Source organism: Filicampus tigris, chromosome 3 (assembly GCF_054856515.1).
Source record: "Filicampus tigris isolate MCC_2025a chromosome 3, RoL_Ftig_1.0, whole genome shotgun sequence".
Lineage (NCBI taxonomy): Eukaryota > Metazoa > Chordata > Actinopteri > Syngnathiformes > Syngnathidae > Filicampus > Filicampus tigris.
This window is the reverse complement of record NC_141219.1, coordinates 4267362-4287314: the sequence shown is the minus strand read 5'-3', so window position 1 is coordinate 4287314 and position 19953 is coordinate 4267362. Positions and strand designations below refer to the sequence as shown.

At 42.2% G+C, this 19953-nt stretch overlaps 1 protein-coding gene across 5 annotated transcripts in view; it reads right to left on the bottom strand.

Annotated features, from left to right (window-relative positions):
• LOC147149614 (transcription initiation factor TFIID subunit 4) overlaps positions 1–19953 on the bottom strand; it is an 89233-nt gene that overhangs the window by 39626 nt on the left and 29654 nt on the right. For all 5 annotated transcript variants that reach the window (XM_086025154.1, XM_086025155.1, XM_086025156.1 and 2 more), the window contains 3 exons: positions 18667–18797; positions 14860–14985; positions 11858–11914 (listed from right to left, as the gene is read on the bottom strand). In XM_086025154.1, coding sequence (XP_085881280.1) covers positions 11858–11914; positions 14860–14985; positions 18667–18797 — 314 coding nt within the window. The remainder of the gene's footprint in view (positions 1–11857; positions 11915–14859; positions 14986–18666; positions 18798–19953) is intronic.

Genomic DNA, 19953 nt, shown 5'->3' with positions numbered 1-19953 from the left:
AGGAGGAGAGCCTATGAACTTGCGCATATAACCGGCTTAATACAAAGAAGAACAAAAAAAAAAAAAAAAAAAAAAAAAACCACGGGCCAACAACGTGTAGTCCTTTGACACGCTGGAGCCTGCTGCCTCTAGAGGAGCGAGGCCAATTGCCCGACGGGGGCCGCTGGCGTGGGTGGGATCCGGTCCGGGATTGCGCTGACCTGGTCATTTGCGGAGGATGCCGGGCCAAATGAGGAACACCGCGCAGATTTACCCAAAAATATAAATAAATAAATAAATAAACCTTCGCCTGTTCGTTACGTGTGCAACAAGGTTAAATATGTTAATGCCGGGCATATGTCACGGTAATAACAGTGCCAATTTGAAGACTCTAACATATAAACAGCAGGGCGAAATGAAAGGTCCAAAAGTTGAGCCGGGCCAGAAATTAACTCGGCGGTGGAGGTTCAAGGCATTTCAAGCCTCGCTGGTGATTCAAAATGGACAAAAGGAATCGCCGGGGCGCCTCGGGGAAGATAACACTTGAGGAGAATTATTCCGACAAAGGCCTCAGAGAGAGAGAGAGAGAGAGAGAGAGAGAGAGTCTCACACACAGGAATGACTTTGGGCGAAAAAGAATAGAGAGGAGGATGGACTCTCCGTGCACTGAGCCATCAGTGATGAGCACCTTGGTGTGTGAGTGGGCTCACTGTTGGCTTTCGCACAACACCTTGTTACGTTCAACCTTTTGTACAATCCTTAGACCGCCTGTTATGAAAATGACAAAACATAAAAGACATTATAACATGCTTTTATGCCGATTATTTCCATTTCAGAGAGCTCTGGAGCAATTCTACGAAGGGGCTCTCAAACCATCCGGGTCCAGGGGACCCCCCCCCCCCCCCCTTACAGTGGATAATATCTCACCCCACTCCTCATAATCCAATTAAATGGGAATTTAAAAGATCAATCACCTTTTTTGGAGGGAAAAAGTCACGTTAGACCAACAAATTCATATTTTGTCAAGAAAAAGTTTGAATGCTATGAGACTAAAGTCTTATTTTTCCCCAGATGAAGTCAGAAAATGATGAAGTCAAAGTGTAATGAGGGGAGAAGGTCATTTTAACAAGTGAATTCCACAAAATGTCAGATGTAGGGCTGCTGGATTGTGAAAAAAAATATTCATCACAATTATTTTGGTAATAATTGAAATGGTGACCCCCACGGTCATTCATTTTTGGGTACAAAACAAGAAAATGTTTAAACAAATACAAATACATTTCTTTGAAACACAGTATAAGTTCCATTAACGTGAACGTTTTTTAAAAATTCCCAAAATTGGACGTGCGTGTTTTTCACGGGACAGCGACGATATCAAAGCTACGAATGGGCCCAACAGCATAAGCTAAGATAAGGAAAAGAAATTGGTTTGTATAATTGTTCATTTGTTTTATTGGAACACCGGGGATGAATTCAAAATTCTGAGAGGGGTGCTTTCCGATCAAACTTTAAAGGTACCCCTACCAAACGTCTGCAACATTTGGCAAGCTTTTAAATATGTCGAAGGGATGTGGTCCTATGAATAATGATGACAAAGCAATTTCGAAGCACCTTAGGAGAAGGGAGTTCGGGCGGGAATTTAACTTTATAGAAATACTAAAATACAAGCATAGGTGCAAATAAGTGAGTTTTTCAGCTAATAGACCTTTTTTATTATTGTTTTTACATCATTATATTGTGTTTCTCTCTTTCTCACCTATTCTTGCTGACCCCCCGCCCCCCGCCCCCACCCCCAACACCTTTCTCTGGTTTCCTGTGTCCACGAGCAGCCTGCAGACGCGGCGATGATGAATCTGCGGTCGCGACGCGTCTCGTGCCGCCGACACGATGATGTATCTCCACTGGCCTTCGCACCCTCCTCCCCCCGTCCCCCCTCCCCAAAGACTTTCTCTGGCCAAATGCACAGACACGGCGACAACACACAGGAAGCGAGCTCCGCGATTTGCCCATTGATTTTCACCGCGGGGCATTTTGGAAATAGCCCATCTGACCTTTCGGCCAAACGGTGGAGGAAGAGGAGGCCCTAGACCACCCCTCTCTCTCTTTCTCTCTCTCTCTCTCTCTCTCTCTCGCTCGCTCGCTCGCTCTCTAGATCTCGCACGCTGCCGGTGACACGTTTGAATACCGACGCAATTAGATGCGTGTTTTGATGAAAAAAGCTGCTTAGCAGCAGCCTTATATGCGTCCCTAAAGTCCCGCTGATGCCACCTCAAGACAAACTACCATTCAGATTCGCACCTATGGAAAATTTAGAGTCTCCATTTAACCTAACATGCATGTTTTGGGAATGGGGGAATAAGCTGGAGATTCAAACTCTCGACTGCGAACCAGACATGCTGACCACAATTCACACTAAAGTCATTTTCACTGGAGATTAATTGGAATCCATCCATCCATTTCGGTTCTCCTGGAATCGTTCAGATTTGATCCGCGCTAAATTCTGATGCCTAGTTCGCCGTGCGTAGGAAGACGGCAAATACGAATGAAGAAGGACCGACAGGAAATGTGTGCGGGCGGCACGCAACAATACACACTGCGGCTGGAAACGAATGAAGAACAACCAATAGGAAATGTTTGTGCGTAGCGCGCAACGATGCACATAAAATAATATCGTGCAAAGGAGGCTGCAATTCAAATATGAACAAAACACCTCCGGACACATGGAATAGAGTTGATACCGACCTTCCAACGCTGCCTCGAACTTTGGCTCAGACAGAGTGCCTGGTACCACACCCAAGTCAGAATCGGGTAAGTAAACCGGTAAAATACGTCTTATGCCAACATTACCAACGAGTTAAGCTGGAACTAAAACAGTGGATCAACCCACAAAATTCAAAAGGCCGGCAAATATTTAGCTTTATTATTAATATACTAGTTTAAAAAAAACTTTGAGAAATTCATCGTAAGAAAAATAAGTACTCAAACTCACATTCACACCGACTGACAAATTTGAATCTCGAGTCAATCAACATTATCTACATCGAATCGATTATGTCAAGGGGAAAGGAAGTTATCTGGTCTGCATCACAAGCCCTGTATATGTGCTGCAGTAGGTGCTGCTGTTTTGATTAGCAACCATGTTCAAATGGGCCCTGCACTGAATGTCTTTAAATGTCCGCGCGTGAACGACAGCATCCATGAACTTAGATGATTAAAGTTTCGACTGTTTTTTCTGTTTGTCTGAGGGCAAAAGGGAGGCGTCGATATAAGGGAGATGTTTATTTCATATGGGGTCGGCGCACGGTCAAGACCAGAGGTTCTCTAACTTTTTGGGTCCGGGGACTAATGATGGAGGAGAGATTTTTTCCAAGGAAAGTCAAAGTGTTACGATTAAAAAAAAAAACAACACATTTTTAGAATGTGATGTTGAGAGAAATAAAGTTGCGCCCTTTACAAATCAAAGACATTTTGTCAAGATGAAAAAAATTATAATCTTACAAGTATAATACTGATTTTTTTTTCCAAGATAAATCAATATTTTTACAAGTGCATTAAAAACTTCCTTGTAACATTACACCTTTTATTACTGAGGTTGCCTTCATTCTCTACAAAATAGAGAAATTCTTGAAAAATGCACCATTTGTTCGGGAAAGAAAGGACTACAACTTTAGCAATACGCCTGTGTTGCAAAAAATAATAAGAATATTCAGGGAAGAATATCAGATTGATGTGACAATACACCACAAGTATAGTTGAGGTTTTGATTGGTTCAAAGCCAAAGTAGGGAGGAGGAATCAATTCATTCTGTTAGTTTTATTGGAGAGCCGTTCCCCGTACAGTACGTAGCTATGCACTTTTTTTAAAACGATACAACATAATCATTCATCGCAAATTATTTTGCGGACCCCCAAGCTACGGCTCGCGGTTTGAGAACGTCGATATTAGAGGGACGGCCACGAAAACCGTAGCATTGCGTTCCCCTTACATGATGGTTACACGGTGCGCTAATCACTTTTATGACGGCCTAACGCGGCAGCGTTGTCGTGCTCTGACGTCTCTGTGTTCATCATTGTCACAACACGGCAACGTTTCAGAGGAGCGTGGGGCGGCGCCTCGCTCGCTCAAAGCGCCTTTGCTGAATTTTTCATGTTCCCGCCTCGTATCAAAGAGGCCTGGAGCACTTGGATGGAAGGAAGGATGGATGGTAATATTACTGCGATCTCGGATTCGGATGGCGGCGCTTTATTAGGTACACCTGCACGGCTTCGGTATTGACTCTCATTAAGGCAAGTCATGTTATGGCGGTTTTTTTTCACAACTGAAAAGTGTCTGTTATGCGCGTTTGTCAACAAAATCCAAGACCAGCACACTTGAAACTATTTTTGACTTACTGAGGGGGTGATCCCGTCCCGTGCTAATGAGCTACAGCTTGTACAGTACTTCTGGGTCAAGGCCGAGAGGAGCTTTTGTTTCCATGCCGACCAAAGGCGGAGATAGAACGTGACGGTGGCGAGAGAGGTTGTAGCCCAGAGTCTGAAGAGAAAAGTGCCTCCCTCCCAAAGGTGCATTTTCACTCAAGGAGGCGACGCTCCATCACCAAACAGCTAAGTTATACTTGTACGTCAATAAGTGAAGCGGATCCACTACCCCCCCAGTCTCCAGGTCCAAAACTTTGAAAGCCCTAATTGCGTTTCATTTCATGATATGACATTGTATTTCTCCAAATTTCCTGACTTTGTGATTCATTTCAGGTCATTTTGGTCATGTTGATGATGTGAAATGAGTAATAGAGTTGCAATTCAAAGAAAAAACACAAGTAAAATAGTAAGGGGGGAATCATAATTTCATTTCATGGTTGATAAGCGGTTTGGATAATTGATGGATAGATAAAACACTGTATTCACTTAAAATTTTCTGATTTTGTGGCTTTTTTCAGGGTCATTCTGGTTATTTTGATTATGCGTATCACTAAGAGGGCCACATTAAAAATTCCAAAAAGTACATTTATTAATGGGGAAAAAAACATTTCATGACACAACCGCTAATCACTTCAACTTTCTTGAGTTTGTGGCTTATTTTGCATCATTTTGATCAGTTCTACAAATGCAGAAAAGGGATGCACTAAAAAGAAGAAAATTAGTTGTACAACTCATATGGGAAAATGACAACTTCCTTTCATTATATGACATCCCACAATATTCACTTTGTGACTTATTTTGAGTCCCGGTTGTTCCAACATGGAGATAATAAAACATTTGGGCCACGTTGAAAAACTAAGTGTTAACAAAAATGTAAATTATATGACAGAAACGTTTGCAAATATATAACAAGAAGTCATATTTTTTTCCATGCAAAAAAGTACAATTTGACTTTTTTCTTGACTTCTCCTAATGATGACTTAACACTCGCAATTGCATGACCCCATTACCATGGCTTTTTCAACATTCCCATTATTATGAATTGTGCTGGTTATCGTTCATAAATGTCAGGAGGAACTATCGCGCCGATTCTACGACGCTGACATCAAAAAAGGTGCTCAGAACATTCAGAAAGATAAATACATACAATCATATATTTTTCAACACGTAACTATAAATGTTCCTCGTTGCCAGTCAAGGAAACCGAACGCTTACACTTTCACTTCCACTACTCTCTCATGTCTTTGCAATGTTGACGGTGATGATTTCTCCATGCGTTTGCATGTACTGTACAGTACACGCATGCTCCGGGAGAGAAGGTCTCGGCCTCGGCGGAGTGTCCGAGCCCTCATTATCCTGATGAAATTTGCGCAGATGTGTGAGCTGCCGACAGACTCGGCGGTGACACAAACAGCCAGCTCTGTTGCCTTGAGCTGAGCAGGTGATGGAAACGGGGAGAGGCACGAGCGCTGAGAAACGACGGCCATTAAGCCACATAAAGTGGAAAGGGGGGGGGGGGGGCGGGGTGTTACATATACGTACAGTTCAGAATAATAGCGGCGTCTTTGAAAATAACGACTAAAGCTCCAAATTCCCATAATAGTTTTATATCACAAATTGCATTCATGAAGGAAAGTATATCAAAGGTGTTGTACAGAAATAGAAAAAACGCCCATGGCACTGCCACAGCCAGGTTGACGAGCCCAGGGGTGTAACACTAGCTCAAAACTGCAAACAAAATCCGAGCTCTGCACGCAGCGTTTTAACAGCGCCGAATTCCAAACGAAGTTTTTCTCATTGACAGATTTTCCGTTTCTCGGTAGCAAGTATGAGACACCGAGTAAGACTACCCTGTTAATCGTCACTGTTTATCTCAAAGACGTCGTCATGGTCGCCGCGGCTCTACCGAAAGCAGAGGCATCTCGGAGCGCAAAGCCGGAAGTGACGGAACACCCACTACAGCTCTCTGTCACTCAACACAGGAGACAGCGAGCGAGAGAAACCTCACACTTGATGGACAGCACTAAAGGAACACTCTTGAACTGAAAGACGTATAGTTTTAGCGATTCTTTGGAGAAAACAAATCCTTACTTGGGTCTGAAAAGTCGGTCATTCCAGCAAAGTTATATGAAAACATTGGGCAGCAGAACTGTTAGTCGGCAATCTGGTTGGTAACATCACTTGGGGCGCTTGGAGAAAATCGCCGCAGCTCGATGTTGCCCATTCATTGAAAGCAATTGGCGGGGAGAAGCATATGGGAGGAAAATCATTTCCCAGGACCGCTCAAGCTTTTCCAGGGGATTTGACTTTTTCCTCAATTTCCATGTGTTTTCCATGACTGGAAAATCGGTCAATGATTGTTTTCCAGGACGCATGGGAAACCTGTCTGTGTTGCATGTTCCTTTACGAACTTTGACTGGGTCAACTAAAACATGCTGATGCTTATGTTCTGTGTCACGTTATAGAGTATATTGTGACGGCAGGTTTCAGGAGATTCCGTAAATGTTTCCGTTTGGCAAGAGAAATGTAACGCAGACATGAAGCAGTTTGCAGAAATATTGCGTATACGGCTACATATTCGGTTATTTTGAGGAAAGCAACATTTTCGAGCACGCTTACGTTTATCTGGTAAATGATCACAGATGTGGAGCAGCTCTCAGAAACAGCGCTTGTATAATTATTGGTAAAGCAAAATAAAGCATGTTACAATTTAATCAGTGAATGAATGAGTTTATTAGCGCTGGGAAGCTAAATCAGGCATTTTTTTCCAGGCTTTGCGGTCAATATTTGAGCTTGTCACGAAAAGAATATGAAGCAGCTCTCAGAAACAGCTTAAAAAACGAAATAATGAGTTCATTCGTGCATGGGAAAGCAACTTCTTTAAGGGTTTCTCCATTCATACAGTAGATGTTTTGAGTTTGCTATGAAAAATGGCGTACAGATGTGAAGCATTTTTCAGCGCTTGTAACACATTCGACCGACTTTGCCGTATTTGCTCAGTTCAGGTGACTACAGGTAAGCAAAACCTTCACGGATGTCTTTCTTAACTCATTCACGGCCCTTGATGAATTTATTTGTCTTTTCACAGTCTAGCCATTCAATCCCAGGAATTTATATTTTTTTCACATTTTTTCAAACATTAGGGTAAAAGAAGGTCTGAAAATGTGAATGAGTTAAAAAGTTAATTTTAGTTTATTAACTTTAGGAAAGCAATATCGAGCCTGTTTCAGTCTGCACACTACTTATTTGAGTTTGGCAATAAAAATACTACACAGATGTGAAGTCGTCCTGACAAACAGTCTCTATAAACCAAATTCTTGGTCAGTTTTTTGCAGGAAAGAAAAATCCGGACATCACAGAACTGAACTGGCCTAAATGGATTTTAAATTATTGTTTAAATCACCTGGAATGATGAGTAAAAGAACTAGAAATGACATTTATCTCTGGGTGAATTCAAGGCAATTGTAAAAGACAAAAAAAAATATGTTCAACTGGATCTTGTGACTGAACAACCTAAACCAATTATTGTTTTACTCTAATGTGTGCGATTTTATTTTTATGTCTTGCATGTTTGGTTTGACCATTTTGGCTTTGCGCTGCTGTCTTGGCCAGGTCATTCTTGGAAAAGTTGTTTTCAATCATTTGTTTTTTTTTTAACCCTAAATAACGGATATTGATTGACTGAAAATCTACAAGGATTGTCAGTATTTTTCACAGTCGATTGTTGCGTTTGTAAAGTAAAGGGCAACATACAGTTCTCAGAAACGGCTCCTACAGGTAAAGTGATTGACAGGGAAGCCAAATCATTGATCACTTTCCAGTTGATGTCGTAATGTTTGGATTTGACGAGACAAACGCAACACAGACGTAAAGCAGTTGGTCCGTTCGCAACACAACTGCATTATATATATGTTATATTTCCCAAAAGGAGCTTGTTATAATGTCAGTGTACCCGTGCGTGGTGCTAGTCTGGCCACATCCACATGACGAGCGCACTGTCACTTAACAGGGAGAAGATCCACTTTGATCACGCGGATCCCCCTCGGGGGCCCGAACCTGTCGCGCTGCCTATTACAAGGACTCATTTGCATATACGGGGGCTTATGGTTAAGGGCTGAGATCTGTGCGTGAACGCTCCTAACCGGCGCAGGAGAAAAAAAAAGACGTCCGGGTGAGAAGACGACGAGTGTTACCATTCGCCGGCGGAGAGCGGCTCATTGCCTTTGAAGGTCACGAGGTCAACGCCAAGGAAAAATCCCCTAAATGAAAGTGTTTGGCCCGCCCGGCGACAATGGCAGGGTGCCCTTGAGAAAGACACTTACAGCTGCTCAATAGAAATGGAAAAGTGGCCAGTAGTCATGACGAACGCACAGCGTAGAAACACTCAAGTATATACAGCTCTTGAAAAAACGAAGAGACATCCATCCATCCGTCCGTTATCCAAACGGCTTGATCGTCACGAGGGTCGCGGGGGTGCTGGAGCCTATCCCAGCTGTCTTCGGGCAGCAGGCGGGGTACGCCCCTGAATTGGTTGCCAGCAAATCGCAGGGCACACACAGACAAACAAACATTTGCACACACACAATCATACCTAGGGACAATTTTGAGTGTTCGATTATCCTACCATGCATGTTTTTGGAATGTGGGAGGAAACCGGAGTACTCGGAGAAAACCCACGCAGGCACGGGGAGAACATGCAAACTCCACACAGGAAGTTCGGGGCCGGATTCAAACCCACAACGTCTGCACTGTGAGGTGGATGTGCTAACCAGTCGAGCACCGACTGCAGCCCAAAAAAATAAATAAATACCTGGACCTTCTTTGGTATTTTGACTAATTATCATTTTCTGCAATGCGAAAATTGACCATATTTGTATTTGGAAATATTGTCAGTTGTTTATGGAAGTAGAATTAAAAAAAAAAAAGTCAATTTTACTTGTATACCTATAAACGGATAACTATAAATAGCAAAATCAGAGAAACTGATAACTTTGCTGTCACCTGTTAATTTTTTTCCAGAGCTGTATACAACACAGTAATAATAACGACACCGGTACAAGACTATGTTAAAAAAAAAAGTTAAAAATAAATAATAAAAAGCTTACTAATATAAAAAACAATATGCACAGGTAACTTAAAAAAAAGAAAAAAAAAAGAAGAGGAAAACAAAATTATTGTTGTCATATATTATATTAGGAGGGTCACATTTATTTAAGGCAAAAATGTATTTGGAATTTTACCAAAAAAAATTATACATACACATATATTTATTTATATATATATATATGTATATATATATTCAATTTATTTCATTGAAAATTTCAACTTACACTGTTAGATATTTACATATTCACATATTTTTTCTTTTAATTATTGTAGTGTTTTTTTCTTCTTTTCTTCTTATATTATTAAGAATTATTGCATGAAAAAAATGTTGCATTAGTAGTTTACTTTGTGATCCAATAACTATATTATAGGGTGAGTTTTTTCAGCATATCCTTAATACTCCTTTACCGCTGTCTGATCACGACGTTACAGAGCTGCAACTTGGAAAAGTGCACACACGAAACTTTACTATATTTATATAAATAAAAGCCTTAAAAGAAAGCAGATGTGCTGCTTAAGTTTGGCATTGCAAACAACAACAACAGGTGAGCGCTGCTGTTTTTTTTTTTCGTTTTTTTTTTTATCCTTCTGCCCACATCGAGTGAAAGACGCTAGCGTGCAGCAAACAAGGACAATAACAAACCCAAGCTATGACAGAACTCTTTCGTAAACATGAAGAAGCTCCGCTGGGAATGTGTCCTATACGAGACGAGACGCAGCTGCTTCCGTTTCAGATTAAAGCGCCTTAGCGTGGCGCTTTAGCCTATTACACGCAAGAGACAATGCGTCTTTGCGCTCCTTTGTAGCCATAAAAGTTAATGCGGGGAGTTAAATCGCTGCGTCTGAAACGCTTATTCGAAGGGTAAACTCGCTTTTTTTTTGGGGGGCCTTTTTTTTTTTTTTTTTTGTGCTTGCACAAGGCTCCCACTATGATAAAACAGTTTGTCTCCAGCACAGGGGAAAAGGAAAGTGGAAGATCAAATGTATACAAAGTTTTTCTAACAAGGGAATGAATAATGGCGCCACATGAAACAATAATGAGTAATTCCAGAAAAGGTTATTATGTTACGAGGACAAAGTCATGTTTTTGCGGGGACATTTTCGGGCCCTCCTTTAAACTAACGTTTGGAAAAAAAATAGAAAAAAAAAATAGAAATAAATTCCTGGGATTGAATGGCTGGACTGTGAAAAGACAAGTAGATTTGTCAATGGCAGTGAATGAGTTAAAGTGGAAATCAACCCGAATGTATTTCTTTCAAGAATATCTTCTACGCAAGCCCACTAGTTGAAACACGGCATTCGAATAAATATTGCGTTTGTGGAATAAGAGTTAATTCACTCCTTTTTAGCCATCTCAGGGGCCGGCCATTTTGTCATTTCTGTCGACTAAAAATGACATCACAACTGCTCAGGGCTCAGGTAACGACCAATCACGGCTCAGTTTCAGAAAAACAGGTGAGCCATGATCGGTTGTTACCTAAACCCTGAGTAGTTGTGATGTCATTTTCAGTCGACAGAAGTGACAAAATGGCCGCCCGCAGATGACTTAAAACGAGTGTTTAACTCTTATTCTACAAACGCAATATTAATCAGAACGCCTTGTTTCAACTAGTGGGCCTGCATAGAATATGTTGTTGTTATCCTTTCGGCTTGTCCCCTCAGGGGTCGCCACAGCGAATCAAGTGCACGCACGATTCGCATCATTGATTTGGCAAAGCATTTTTACGCCGGATGCCCTTCCTGACGCAACCCTATTAGCAGGACACACACACAGACACCATCACTGAGCGGGAATCGATCCCACGCTGCCCGCACACAACTCGGGCGCGTGTACCACTACACTATCCGTGACGGGCCTGCATAGAACATATTCTTGAAAAAAAAAGATGTTTTCGGTTGACTACTTCTTTAATATACTGTGGCATGCATGCAGGCTTTCTGAAGACTCTAAATTGTCCATAGGTGCGACTGGCTGGCAACTAGTTCAGGGCGTTCCCATCCACCGCCACCACCACCACCACCTAAAATCAGCTGGGATAAATTCCAGCGCACCCGACCTACCCTTGTGAGGACATGCGCTACAGAAGATGGGCTGGGCTTCATTTGCGAGACCCCTGCAGTAGATGATAGCCTTTCTACTAAAACGAAGAGCAACAGTCCAAGGGGTGAAAGCTACTAACTGATGAATGTAGTGGTCTTTTTTTTTTTTGGGGGGGGGGTGCGTCGACAGGGCGGGAAAGATTTCTCCAACTTCTTTTTTCTTATATCTGATGTTAAACTGAATTACATATGTAGCAAGTATATGAAAAATTCATACGCGCGAGTCTGGCAAATGTCAAGGGTAATGATCTTACCTCCTTAGCTTTCTGTTTCAGTCGAGCTTGCTCTGGGTCCTCTTGCCTGGAGCGGCTCTGTGGAGTCAAAAGTGGGTGGTGGGGTTGGGGGGGAGGGGTGGGGGTGGAAAGTGGGGGTGCGGATAGGTTAACAGCTGGTTTGGTTCCCCGTATACCCGATAAAACATTGCTTGTAATCTGTTGCTGCTGCAGCGAAAAGAGTGCACAACAAGAAAAGGATACACAGAGAGTCGAGGACCACGTGCTTGAATTGCTTCATTTGTCACGATTCCTGGGAAGCCATCATAAATGGTTGCTTCAAACTAAAATGGTTTGTGCGTCCTGTAATGATAGACATGTCAACCCAATTTGGTGTTCATTGGTGAAATTGGTGCAGGGCTATTTTTTTTTCTCACTATCAAGGAGACCTCACAACACCTGTTTCGAAGCAAAGTCTCAAAAAATAATCAACTTCCCGTATTTTACGGACCATTGGGCGCACTGTATTATTACGCAATATCGATAAACAGGTCTATTCTTTTTTTATTTTTTGTTAATCATACATAAGACGCACCGGGTCATAAGGCGATTTATGAAATATTGTATGTGAAATGTTATTCTAATTGTACTGTATGTTTATTTGATAGATTTAGCGCTATTATGCTACATTCACACCGGCTGAAGACATCGAGTAGCGCCGCGTTTCTCGCTTGCTTTTGTTCGCCGTGTAATTTACACGGTGGTTGCTTCGGGCGCAGGAGGGGGATCCTCCGACAGATGAAAAAAAGTTTGGAATATTACTAGTCAACCTGGTGAGTGGTGGTGATGTTATTACTTAGGCTAACCTATTAGGCTAGTAGGACTACATTTCCCATGATTCTTAGACACAGACGCAGGAAGTGGTCCTAGTTCTGACAACGCAAACATAATAGGAAGGAATCTGAATTAAAGACAACGAATTGAAAAGCCGACATTCACCCATACATAGGGCGCACCGCGTTGAAGGATTTTAAGTGCACCTTATATATAATAATAAAACAATAAAACACTTTCATACACTGCTATACAGTTACAGCGGTGCTGTTTCTACAGGTAGTTAAGTATCAAATTATTGCGACTTGGTGACACAGTAACAAAGGTAGTTTCTATATATAATATAATGACCTACAAAAAACAGTTAATGTGTTAGTAGTACATTTCTACAAGAAGACGATAATACATTTATATATATATATCGCAAACGCATTTTAATTTCTGATTTCAAAATGAGACTGCGGGATAAAATAGCGGCCCGGGCAGCGCATGTAGCAGTTCGGCCCACCGAGAAATATCCTGGTTTTCCAGATCACCCACTCCGGGCCTGGACATTGTCCACCGAACGCTATGCCAATCAATGAAGTGTAGTCAAAGTGCGAGGCAGGTGGGGTGGTGTGTGTGAAGTGGGGCGGGGTGGGGTGCGCACAGTTTAACAACAAGCCATCCCCACTTTTAACCTACAAAGCATCCCAACTCATCTGTTGCTGCTACAGCAAAAAGAGGGAAAAAAAAGTGCAAAAATGGGAACAGGATACGGAGGTGTCAAGGACATCGTGTTTGAATTGAGTAGAAGTGCAACGGAGCGCACCCCCGGGGGGCCTGTGGCCTTTAAACCCGCTCCAAATCCAGCCCTAAATAAGCCGCTGGAGGGGGGCGCTAATCAAAAGAGGTTATTAAAAATTCTGCATGAGCCAGCACACACTCACACACACAAAGGGGGTGAAGGATGTTGGTGAGTATCAGTGACAGTGTCACTGTGAGCCAGTGTGGCGATCCGTTAGTGTGTGTGTGTGTGCGCGCGTGTCCCTGGCGTAACGACACTTCTATTTTAATAAGCGGCCGAGATGTGGGTGAATACGCGTGTCCCTGGGAAATCCTTCAGCGCCGCGCTAAAACGTGCGCACGTCTGACCACTGCAGGCCATGCCGCGACATTACATCATCACGGAACGCGGCTATTTTTGCCAAGCTGGACGTCATCGGCGTGGTTTGAGAAAAAAAAAAAAATCTTACAGTGAAACTACTTATATGGAAGTGTGACGAAATACTAGGAAAATGTGCTTTTTTTTTTTTTTTTGGGTGGGTGGGAGAAAATCATTTCATGTAAGTATCAGTTAGGGGTGGCAACAGCAATGTAGCTCATGGGATGATGTTGCCGCCATATGTTTTGCGCTGATACAGAGGATCAAAACTATCCATGTAACTCAAAAACCTATGAAGATAAATTTCCTCGTCAAAGTATAACACCTGGAATTCAGATCATTGTTTTCAAGCCAGGTTTCGTTAAAACCGGGAGAGCCGAGTGACGGGGGGGTTTGGTGTCCTATTATCATGCGCGGCCGGAGCGGCGGCGCAATAACGCAATTAAGACGGCGAGGCGTGCGGTGATGTCGATCCTTAGTGTGGGACATTGTCCGCATTCAAAATTAATTAAATGAACCCTAGCTAGCTCGCTTGCCGGCCCCGCTAATGTGCGACCGCAGGGCATTTTCATTTGCCGAGGATTGTCTTTCCTTTCTTTTTGGTCAGCAGTGATCTTTTAGTGCTTTTTTTTGTTGTTTTTTTTTTTTAATTATTTATTTAATTTATGAATACGCTACATGGGAAGGTCAGAATATTAGAAACAGCTCCCAATACGACTCTATAAGTTGACAGTATGCCTCGTGTACTTACTTCATTTTAGTTTTATATTATATTTGCAGGTTGTGTGTGCGTGTGTGTGTGTGTGTGTGTATGTGTGTGGGCGTGCGTGGCGGGGAGGAGCCATAACACTGAGGCCCTGCGGCCAGGAGCCCGGGAGGACACAGGGAGGTCACTTCATCTACTGGTGTCACACTCAAATTCATGTGTCAGGAGCGACATACACACACAGACACACAGAGCCCCGCAGTACACAGGCGCACTCGGTTTGGCACACCAGGACATAAATAACCGCGCACACACGAATGCACGCGCACGCGCGCACACGTGGTAAGGAGTTGACTTTACCTTGGCAGCTTTCAAGAGGATCTCTCTCTCCTGTTCGTCCTTCCTCGCCTTTTCCATCCTTTCCAGCTGTTCGAAGAAGCGCAGCTGAGAGCGCACGTCGCCCGACTGCTCGTAGCATTCGTCGTCCTGGGGGGGCAGATTAAATATTGTGGAAAAATGTGAACCCGCACCGAAATCGAGTCCATTGAAAAGTTGAAAAGAGTAAACGTCTGCATATTTTCAGTTGACTATTCACAAATTGATCAATTCACATTTGCTGAAAAAGTCACCCCATTGGGTATGAATGTTTCTGCAATGTCCTAAGTAATGTCACAAATAGCGCCAAAGCCTAGGCTAAAACAAAAATAGGAATTGGTGTCAAGGAAGTACGTTGAAGTCACTCATCTCAACTGGCTGAGATCTTAAGATTTTGGATTGGAGTTCAAGCGTTCAGGTGATAGTTTGTGTTTTGTTTACGCTTCAAACAATAGACATAGCCAATTTTTCAAATTATGAGGGCGCGCCAATCACGTTTCCCTCACTCACATTTTTTTCACAATTAGTGGCAGGGCCCGGTCCCTTTTTCCCGCCAACTGGGAGGGACGACTCTAAAGATTATTACATTATTGTTATAGATGTTCATATTTGCCCTTCATGTCCATTTATTTTGAATGTCATTGTTTTAGAAAGCGTCAAATTAAAGTTTCCTCTTTTTTTTTTTGAACTTCCAACTTGATGACAATGTTTTGGCATGTAGAGCCGAGGTGAGGAGCTACGGGGCATGTGAAGTTGAAAGGTAATGTGAAGACAAATTATTGATGCCCCGCTTTCCTGGAAATAAATAAATAAATAAATCCAAACCATTGATGTTGCACTTAAAACAAAAAAAGGCTAAACTAGTGATATTGCATTCTCCTTTATAGCTCAAGCCATGTTTTTTTTTTTTTCTTTTGTGCTTGGCTGTTCACATTGTTTCTAAAATGGAACCAATATCAGTTTTAGATTGCGATCTTACCCTGGGATCAAGAAAAGGAAGATGCAAACTGGAGGGCAGTAAAGTACCTGGGTCCAACTGCAAACTTTTCGGGTCAGGCCCTTGTTTTGAAGGGGCCTAAATCTGGATTCAATGTGGTTCCAGATGTTTACATTGCCCAAAAACACCTTCAATCCGAGTGAGTTTTAATTTTTGTGCAAGTCTATGGAATTGTGTCCCATATAAATTACTGTCTGAATTTCAATGCTTGGAGGCAAATTGAAAATAAATAAAATGTGACAATATCAGCATGTGTAGCTAAAAGCTCATTTAAAATGCTTTTCAGTTTAGTAGTTACAGGTTTCTAGGCTGGTGCTTTTCTGGTTTACTCTCAAAGACACACACGCCCTAAGGGCTGTAATTCCCATCGATTACAACCCAGCGTGGAAAAAAAAAAAAAAATGCTCCAGTTCTCGTCGGTACGGTGACACAGTGGGGGGCTCTGGGTCATACGGCCGGCAGTGGCAGTGGACGGCAACCAAACGCGATGTAATCTGACCAATCGAAAAAGTGCAAACAGAACATTCCTGCTAGATTGCTCCGTAACAACGGCACAATTCTCATGTTTAAACGTGCAATCAGTGCGGGGGGAACTAAATATTAGCAGCTGTGAACGGCTGAAAACTTCACACAATGGGAATTCCCAATGTCACTGTAATACCATGACACATCCTGTTGTCTCAAATCACAACATTCTGCCCTTTTTTTTGGGGTGTCACATTTATTTTTATTTATTTTAGTAAACTGATTCATAAAGTACAATTACACTAGTCAACAGCAAATTTTCATAGATGGCTTTATGAGTTCCTGAGCATATTTTTGACACTGATTTGAAAAATCCCTTTACTTTTTTTCCAAGCACATCAAGTTTGTAGATATTTTCATTTTTTTTGTTTTCAGGTTTGCCTTATAAAAGCTTGCACAATACGGATTTAACCATGCCTTGTAATTTATTCTCATTATTTATAAATCTGCCCTCATTTTTTTCTCTAGTACAACAGCTTTTCATTATGCAATATAGTAATATATTAACTGGTAATAATTTATGAATTAAGGGTTAGGCTTGGCAACAGGAGGATTTTTTTTTTTTTTTTTGGAAACGTCAGAGCTATAAATTGCAATGCATGGTCAAATCTGTATTGCGCAAGCTTGTATCGGTCAAACTTAAAGACAAAAAATGAAAATCTCTCAAAAACCGGATGTGCTAGCAAAAAAGGCCATTTGGAAATCAGTGTCAAAAATACGTTTAGGGACACATAAAGCCATATCTGATTAAAATGTACTGCTGAGCCGTGAATCAGGCCTTTGAGGACTTTGATTGGAAGCAGGGAATCAAGCTCTAAAATAAATCTGACAGATTATCGGCGTGTAATCCGGGAGAGTGGAATTTACAAAGCGCAAATGTTCCCCACTCATTTGGAGTGCGTTTCTTCAAGTTCCACTTCCCAGGTTGCTTGCTTTAAAAAGCTCTGTTTACAGACTAAGCCCTCTCTCTTTGCATAAAGCGCATTGCATATCGCTTGGGAAAACCCCCAAAAAGGTGCGCGTAAAGACAAAGAAAACAACTTTTTTGTGCAGGTTATCAAAAGTTAATAAGATAATTGCCTGTGTTGGTGCGAGGTGCGGGTATGCGCTCCCGCTTCCGACAAGGAGAGCGAGTGCGGGTGCACACATCAGAGGATTCCCCTCGCACCCCCCCCCCGCTTCCTGTTTCTCGCCTTCTCTCATCCAGCCTTTGTTGCAGCGCTGAGCCTGCACTCTCCTGCCACCGCCAACGTAGCGAGCCCAGTTACTCTTTAAGGCCCGCTTCATCTTCTTCTCCCCCCACCCCCCGTCTTTAATTTTTTTTTCCCTTCCTTTTTCGCTGATGTCAACAGAGTGGCTTCACAGAGCGCCGGTTGTCGCTCTCACACCTCGTTTGCCAAACCACAGAAAAAAAAAAAAAAAAAAAAAAGGGAGAAATGAAAAAGAAGAAGTGCAAAACAGGATGGGGGTGGAGGCAGATTTCTCCTCGGTGTCAGGAAAAACACCTTTTCAAAGTTTTCCCAAATGCTTGGGCTTTAATGTTGGCCAATTAAATGTACTTCTATTCCTACAAGTTAGCGCTAATATGGAAAAGCACACTGGCGTTCTTTTCGATCTTAACTTTTTACCCAACATTCCACTTTATCGACTTAACTCTTGAATCCGCATTTGGGTGCTGAAATTCTTTATCCTTTGTGTACTTTTGACCAAAGAATTTAGGCCTTTTATCAAAGCGGAAGTCAACCCAAACATATTTTTTTCCAGGATATGTTCTATGCAGGCTCACTAGTTGAAATACGGCATCCTGATTAATATTGAATTTGTGGTAAGCAGCAAAATCCACCCCGTTTTTAGCCCTCTCCGGGGTTGGCCATTTTGTCAACCATTTGTTGACTGAAAATGACATCACAGGTGCGCAGGGCTCAGCCAATCGTGGCCCAGCTTCAGAAAACAGGTGAGCTATGATCAGATATTTTTTTTAATTTTTCAAATATTAGGGTAAAAGAGGGTCTGAAAATGCCTGGCAGTGAATGAGTTAATAATGTGTGTTGTAATACTTTTGGCTCACTTAAAAATCGAGTGGCTTCAAACAAAAGGTGCTCTCTCTGATATGCATCTTTTAATCTGAAATCAAAATGTATTCAGTGTAAAACCAAAAAAACAGGAATGGACCTTTCCGTTCCAATACTTTTGGAGGGCGCTGCGTGTGTCCCAATACGCTTGTCCACATCGTGTAACAGTTACAGTAAGATTCAAGTATGACGTCATACCTTGCAGGAGTCCAGCCTGTGCTGCGCGATGGCCGAAACCTTTTCCACCACTGTGCGAAGTCGCGACTGCGCGGCGTGCGAGATAAACGTCACGACCTCCATGGGCACGTCCATGACGCCAAACTTCTTGGCTGTGAAATGAAACCAGCACAAACTAATTAATCCACAGCAAAATTAAATATACGCTTTTCCCGGATGCCGGCGTCAATCCGCTCAATGAGCATTATACAATTAAAAGTTTCACAATTATAAAACATGACCTTTCTTCACACTTTGCTGAATTTAGTTCGGATGGAATTGTTTCGAAAGCGCTTTTCACACACAGATCCTGCAACAGCGGCTGGCACAGCAGAACTGTAACAGACATCCTGCATGTCGCCTCCTTTTTCATACAACTCCAATGTTTATGTTTTTCACGGGAATACACAGAATATCTTTACGGCTGGTTCTCAGAAAGTGCGGTCCAACCGCATGGTCAAACGTTAACTCCCTTGGATTCGAATTTCTTCCCTTTAGAATCAATCATCGGATATTTGTGTGTGTGTGTGTGTGTGTGTGAATGTATTTTGAGTGGTGAAAAATAGCCATATATTCGGGTACATCATCAGCAAAAGGCTCGATGCGAAGGTCACAACTATTGGCACCATAATTCCTGACTGTCAATTGGGTCTGGACCTCGATGCGAGATCCTGCCGCATGTAATGAGGATGATCATGATAAAAGTGGTGGCGCCGCCTTAAACTCACGGAGTGGCCGCCTCACAGACCTCCACCCAATACAAAACCTATGGAAAGGAGCTTTAAACACTGTACAGTTAACCAGAAACAACCATAACAATATAGAGTCGTGATTTCTTTTTTGTTTTATATATAAATAAATAAGTAAATAATACAAAACTGAAAAAGAAAAAAAAAAAACAGTACTAAGGGTCTTTGGACACCAAATCCTGTGGTTGAACGCAAAACCGCATACACATACACACACGCGCACACACAACTGTACTGGATTAGAATGTGCAATTAACTTCTCGAATTTAACTTGTTTCACAAAATTGTGACACCGGGCTTAAGAAGCTCCTTCAAAGCATAGCACACGACACTGACCATCTTTTTGCGACGACGGATAATTTCGCTTCCTCGGAGCCAAAATTCATCGCAAGTCATAATAAAAAGACTTTCTATCCGTTGCCAACTTCTTTTTAAATGACTCCATTAACATAATTCTCCTCTCTAGCAGCCTTTTAAGTAAACCACAGCAATTATTTAAATCAGCCCGACAATACATATA